General features: G+C 37.6%; 1 protein-coding gene across 2 annotated transcripts in view; it reads left to right on the forward strand.

Annotated features, from left to right (window-relative positions):
* Positions 1-4,970, forward strand: part of HSD17B4 (hydroxysteroid 17-beta dehydrogenase 4) — a 57,923-nt gene extending 52,953 nt beyond the window's left edge. For both annotated transcript variants that reach the window (XM_079331521.1, XM_079331522.1), the window contains exons 23-24: positions 2,498-2,625; positions 4,552-4,970. In XM_079331521.1, the coding sequence (XP_079187647.1) occupies positions 2,498-2,625; positions 4,552-4,641 (218 nt within the window). In that variant the 3' untranslated portion in view covers positions 4,642-4,970. The remainder of the gene's footprint in view (positions 1-2,497; positions 2,626-4,551) is intronic.
* The last annotated feature ends 2,371 nt before the right edge of the window (positions 4,971-7,341 follow it).

Below are 7,341 nucleotides of genomic sequence, written 5' to 3' on the forward strand. Positions count from 1 at the left end.
GAGGGGCTGGAGTAAGTCCAGAGCAGGATGGTGAAGCTGGGGGATCTGAAGCACAAGTCCTGTGACAGCAGCTGAGGGAGCTGGGTGTGTTTACCCTGGAGAAAAGGGAGCCCTTGCTGCTCCCTACAGCTGCCTGAAAGGAGCCTGTAGCCAGGAGGGGTTGGCTTCTCCTCCTGTTCCACAGCCATCGACAGGACAAGGAGAAATGGCCTCAGGCTGCACCTCAGGAGGTTGATAGTGAACATCAGGAGAAATTTCTTCACAGAAAGGGATGGAGTCACCATCCCTGGAAGTGTACAAGAAAAGCTGCTGTGTGTGGCATTTAGTGCTGTGCTCTAGTTGCTGGTGATCAAATGTGCTCATAAAGCTAGTGATCAAAGGCTGAACTCAAAAATCTTGGGGGTCCTTTCCAACCTTAGCAGTTCTGTGGTTCTGTAAACATGAAAGATTTACCTTGATTATGGGTGCCATGATTATTCAATGTTAAAGGCATAGTTGTGCTTTGAGAGGTTAGTATTAACTGTAGATATTCACTGGTAAATGATGGTCTTGGGATTTGCTAGGAAATGGAGAACAGCTATTGTAATTATGTAAGTAATATCTTAATGTATAACAATATAACAACTGTTAATTATGTACTATATTCAAAATAAAACTTAGGGGTCATAAGAACTTTTCTGAGTTACTACACCTATTTAATTGTTTTTGTCATTTGAACATGGCATTGGTGAGACTGATGGATGAGTATTATCAATAAAGGATATAAAATTACTTTTCAACTAGTACTTAGTGAAGAAGGAGAAGTGTCTTGGGAGATGATATGTCAGGCTTTCAATATCTGGGTCCCTTCTGGAGCAGTGTAGGAATGGTAGAGACAGGAAAAAACTGTAATGCCAGCAGAATGAAATATGAAAAGGGATTTCTAAGGTCCAGAAGTAATTCAAAACAGTTGGTTAGGAATTGCAGTCATCCTGGACACCATGTCTGTGTTTTGTGACTTAATCTGTTGAGCTTGCTTATCTTGCTGTTTGTCTCAAAGGAGGCAGTTTGGCTGCACTGGTGGTGCCTAATGTTGGCAGCATTTGGGTAGAGGTGTATTTTAAAAGCACATAGACAGTTGGGCTTGGTTAACTTAGTCTGAGAATTGGTTTGTGTGTGTAGCTTGCATTTCACAATTCAGTACATGTTTTCTCGATTTTTGTTTTCCTAATAAGAGTCTGTGCCTGCATAACCTACAGGAGCAATGTTAAAGGCTCAGGTAGTTTAGACTATATAGTAGCTGGTTTGGGTCACAAGGATATTACACAGTCCAGTCCCTACCCACAAACACAAATGTACAGATAATTTATCTGGTGCTCAGTAGCCTTTTTCAATTTCTTCCCATATTGCTTGAAGTGATATGCATTAAATCAGTTCCAGAAATCATAATTTATCTTAAAATCAAGTGGAAATAATAATCCAATATGTCACTTCTCAGTAAGCAACATTGTATATGAAGTGTCCTTCTAGTTCTGTTGTTACTGGATAAGTATTGCATGAAGCAGATTTCAGAAAATGGAAGACTTAAACAGACTAAAGCTACTCCCAGTCTCTGTAGCTCCCCTTATCCTGTCAAAGAATGTTTTGGAATAAAGTTGTGCGTAAGACAGCTTTTCAGAAATAAGGTTCCATGGTTAGGAGAGGGCATTAAAATTTGTCCATGAAGAGCAACCAGCTGTCATCCATGATTCTGTGACTAGAGATGCCCTGTCCTTACAGGAATATCCACATGAATAATGTGTGGGATGGGGGCGTAATGGATCAAGAGGCAAAGGTGTAAAGGAACGACAGGAATTCCCAAAATCTGAGAATTGCTCAGCAAAGCACATCCTGTCAAAATACTCTTGTAAGCAAATGACACAATACCTGATGGTGTTAGCTTTGTAATAGGTTGTTTTGGCAGGTCATTTGGTGTGGGAAAAGAACACTCTGAAGCTGCAGACACTTGGAGGAATTTTTGTCTTTCCAAGAGACAAAGATAATTGACAAGGCTTTAAACATCACTTGCATGAAGCAGAATAGGCTGTATTATATTGCCTGGGGGACAGATCAGGAAAAATGCAGCAGGATGTTTGAACTCCACTGCATTTGCCTTGTCTGACCACAGGATGCTGGTTTTGAACTATAGATCTTTATTACTAACTTGAACATTTTTGCACTAAGTGCACTAATTAATACTTTGTGCCTCTTCACTGTCATTCAAAATAGTTTTTACCATTGCTGCAAGAATTTTAAAGTCCTTGCTGTAATCACCCTCCCCTTTAGTACAGGAATATTTTTCTATTTTCTTTCATTGATGAAGAAGAATTAAACCTCATTTTTTTTCTAAGTGGCTGATAGGTCAAGATTTATGTTTAGACTGGATGCTGTATAATAATAGGTAAGGAAGGTGCTGTTCTTAAGCCTGAATATGTTATCTTTATTTTGAAATGAAACTGTCTTTGCTCTTGTTTCTCAGCAATTGACTTAAAGAATGGCTCTGGAGCAGTGTATCAAGGACCTGCCAGAAGTTCTGCTGATACTACCTTCACTCTCTCAGATGAGGATTTCATGGATGTGGTGCAGCAAAAGATCAACCCCCAAAAGGTAAAGCCTGGGTGTCACAGACATACTCTCTTGTATGTAGGCATATTGTTTGCCTTCAGTCAAGCTGTGGTTCATGACTGCAGTCTGAAATTCTAATTCCTGGGATGTTTTGACAGTGGAGACCAGAGTCAGATAAGCAATCAATATCTTGTAGTGAATTAGCCAGAAAGTGTGAGGGTGCATTTATACCATCTTTATCTTCTTGAGACAAAGATAACCACAAAGGGCTAAAGCAGGGCCCTGGTTTATTGGAGGCCAGGGTTGTGGCCAAATCCTGTATGGCCTGTACACTTTAGAGCTGGACTGGATGATCTTTCTGGGTCCCTTCCAACTCAGACTATACTGTGATTCTGTGACATAAAGCCTGGCAGTACAAAATTAGGAGTTTCTTTGCTTTCTGGTACTTCCTAGTAACCATTTGCAAGCCTAGGTTTGTCAGTTTGAATGTTCAGGCTGTTTTGCTTGTCATGTTACAGGCAGCTGATGTTTGTGGCAGGGGTCTGATTTATTGCTAGTACTGCAGCAAAGAGAAATGTCAAGACAATTCATGCATGTAGATGGTCAAAATTCAATCACCTAAACCGGGGTATTATTCAGGGAAATAAAGATTTAAGGAAGGTCTATAATCTGGGTCTGCACTTTTAGCTTCTTCGAGTAATGGACTGCTTAAAACTACTGATTTTACTAATAAAAATAACCTTGTGTAAAAGTAAATTAAACTGTCACAAATTTAATATGTCAGCTTACAGATTAAAGCTTGAGCAAATGAAAACTTTAATTAAGCTCATCATATATCAAACAGTTTCTTTTCTTTGATCCCGAGCAGAAGTTGTTGGAGACTTTGATTGTAAATTGGAGACTAATGATCACAGTTAATGTTTGTTATAAGTCTTAACACACGAGTAAAATCCTTTGTTACCCTCTGTATACAGGCATAAAGCATAAACAAACAAGATGTTGATGTGCAGCCATCAGAATGCAAAAGAATAGTGATTGTAATTCATCTATGCTTAGATGTGTTTCCTTTGAGTTTCTGTGAAGTTTTCCATCTAAAGAAGCTCAAAGCATCTATTCAAATTCTTTTCTGCTGTCTCTCTCTATTCTTTGTTTGAATGTATTTCAAGCTAATGGAACTATGCAAAAGTGCATTTAAAGAACTTTCAAAGAGCTTTCAAACTGCAAACCCACAGCAAAGCAAAACTAGTTTTAAAAAGCATACAAACTAGATTGAAAAGAGTATACAGCTCTTTGAAGCAGAGACAGTAAAAATGTGATATACCAGCATTGAAGCTGATTGATTTATGACTTTGCAAATTCAACAAAATCTTGCTTGTTTCCTGTTTGTTGCAATATGCTGTGTATAAAGCCATTGCATTTCTTTGGCCTGTGTGTGCAATACATTGTGCAAGTTTGTTTGTTACAAATTTGAGTGTGTAGCTTACATTTTCACTAGGTGTTTAATTTTCATTATATAGCCTTTTCATTCCATTTTTTCATTTCTTATAACGATATATAGGTATCTGTAGTGTGAGAGGGTGATTTATTTTTGTGCCCTGCTGAAGTTTTGCCACGAGACCCTGTGAAGGCATTTCTCTTACACCTGGAGAATTCTCTGTGCTGGATGTGGAAAGGAAACGGAGACCACAGAAGTTTTTTTGCGTTTATTTTATTGGATTTTTCTCCTATGAGTGACAGACTTGGCCTTGTCTGCACTTTAGATTAAAAATCTGATTCTGGGTGGTATTAGAAAGGAATGGTTTTTGTTAGTAACTGATAACCATTAGGCATTGTGCACTGAAGGATTTCTCCTGAGTGCTAAATAACCATTCTTTAGTTTCTTGTTTTATTCTAGCAGCTCTTTGGTTTGTGAGTAAACAGTTGAATACATGCTTTTTTCCCCCCCTGCCCCTCTTCTGTTCTCTTCAGGCATTCTTTTCTGGTAAACTAAAAGTGAAGGGGAACATCATGCTGAGCCAGAAGCTGGAAATGATCCTGAAAGACTATGCCAAACTCTGAACTGCTTGATCATCTACCACAGTGCTGAAGAACTGCAGAAGATAGAAACTCAATTAGTTAAGAACCAATGATTTGCAGGCTAGTTAACATCAATGTGCTGATTCATTATATGGCTAATGCACAAACTGATTTAATTGCTGTAGACAGAAGTTATGAAATGAACATAACTGTTACTATTGTCCCTTTTTAGTTTCTCAGCAATGGTAGAGAATCATACTTTCTGATTGCACATCTTTATCAAAATAAAATTTATTTAGTTCTTACAAAGAAGCATATATTTCTATGTTAATTCTGAAGAAAATTAAACCAATAGACTTCTTTAATATCTCCTTTTATGTGTCTGTCAGTCTTCATTCATGTTGCCTTAGACAGATATAGCTTCTATGAGTCTGGTTTATTATTAAAACTAATGTTTTTTTGTCTCATACTTTCATGATTCTATGAAAATAACTGGAAGATGGAAGTAAATTCCATTTATTTACATCATGTCATTATATGGTTTTTTTTTCCTGCACCAGAAAAAACTCATGAAACTTTGGAACCTATATTGATTAGCCATTTTCATATGTTACTTGTGTAGATCACTTTCAAGTGGTTAACATTAATTCTTTAGGGGAAACCTTTACTTATGAGAGGCATTAACACTGCACCAGAGGCTGTGACTAGAGCCAAACTGTTCTTCATGTAGATTCATTCTCATGAGGGGCAGCATCATGGCAGGCAGCAGGGAAAAATGGAAGTGAATTCCTCATTTTGAACCTATGGCCAGAACTGAATCAGCAGCTGTGGCCATATGTTTTCCTGAGGAAGGTGTGCTCTTAATCACTGATTGTCACATGAAATTTGATTTCATCCAGGTGTCCAACATTTTGTGTGCTCAGTTATCTTTTTGCTTTCAGATGTGTTGTGTTGTTACTTTTTGGAGATAGAAGAATGCAGGCATATGAGGTTTTTTCTCTTCATCAGGAGGCCTTATTTTAGATGATGAAAATTTTAATTCTTTGGGGGTTTTTGGCCAAAAACTGAAGGTACTTCCATTCCCTGACTTGTGAGCAGACTAGCCATTAAAGAACTTTGTGGGGCTGCAGATGAGCTTGACAATTTCTAAACAAATTGTTCATGTTCTAATACATATTCTCAAGAAATTTATTTCTTCATATCATGTCTATCAGCCATGCTTTGGTTCAGGTGGAGAAACATGCATCTTAAGTATGTCAACAAGTATCTCAGGTAATTAGAAGGGAAACAGAACAAGTAAGAAGTTCACCATCCTAAAGAGACCATCAAGGAAATGTCCTTTTACCACTTACCATTTACTTTTTTCAAACCAGTCATTTTCCTACATAAAGGACTTAATGATTGCCTGTACTGCCCAGCTTCTCTTTTTCAAGCAGGTTTGTGTCAAATAGGTAAAGCTATCTCTTATTAGTTTCTCTCCAGAAATTGTATGAGAGAGATTCATTCCAGCTTTGTGATTTTATTCATGTACCTGGTACACCAAATCCCCCATTTTTTTACATACATTTTCCTAGCCTCTAAATCTATATATACTGCCATGAAAAAGGTGTGTATTAAGAAGAAACTGTGAGTAATTAACTGTCAGACTAGGAAAGCAATTACCAATATATCCATATAAGAATGTGGTATTTGTTACTAAGTTAGGTGGTCTTGATAATTCACAACCAGTGTTTCTTCTTTTTTCTCAACCCTATGAGTAGTCTGGAATCTGAAAGTACTGCTTCAGAATGAGGGAAAAGAGTGCTAGTAAACCTTTTTTTCTTTCCTCTATTTAAGTGAGAATCAAAAATAATCAGGCAGGGGAAATTGGTATTGTTGAAATCTGTAGTGATTTAGTGCATTGGAGAGTACTAAAGAACATAATTTTACTAAATGTTTTGGTATGTGCTGGTTGAGGATGAAAGAATAAGCCATTTGTAGCTACTCTTGTGATTTTTACCCTGCATAGTTTCAGCTGGACACAAAATCTTTACTCATGCTTCAGCTTTCTTCCACACAGTGAACTGTCATAGATATTGAGTGGAGCAGAAAATCCTGTTTTTTTTTTTTTTTGCCTCACATACCCAGGCTACCTGAGCACACCTCTCAGTACTGTGGCAGACTCTTTTCTAGGAGAAAAACTCAGATGTTTAATTCTTTGATCTGTTTTATGGCCTCAATAGCCACTGTTGATTTTTTGCTGTATTGGTTTTATTTCTAGTCAAATGTATTTACCTTAAGAATGTTCTTGGTAACTGATGCTAATTAGCAACTTGACCTACTTGGAGTTGAAGGTAAGGTTAGTTTGCTATGTTGAATATTTACATGATGTGGTTTGGAAGTTTAGGCTTTTTTTTTTTTTTGTTCCTAATACTTGGAAACCTTCTGTTTTTATAGCTTTTAGGAATAGTATTCTCAAGAACAAGTAGCAAACTGAGTATTTTTGTGAGAATCCATGGACAGGAATATTAACAGTTTGGAAGATAATTTTTCGAGCATGAATGATTCTCAGCTACTTTTGTCTGGAAGACTGTTCCAGACAGTCCCTGTTTCAGGGTGTTGTGTTTCAAACCCACCCATGTCTCTTTGTCTGGAATGGTTTTGGAGACCTTTCCTGTCACACACCTGCAACAATACCTGTGTAGTGGCTGCTCCTAAAGACCTGCAACAACAAAACATGCTTTTCTTTCAGGGTGGCTGCTG

The sequence above is a fragment of the Erithacus rubecula genome (genome assembly GCF_903797595.1).
Source record: "Erithacus rubecula genome assembly, contig: SUPER_Z_unloc_4, whole genome shotgun sequence".
NCBI lineage: Eukaryota > Metazoa > Chordata > Aves > Passeriformes > Muscicapidae > Erithacus > Erithacus rubecula.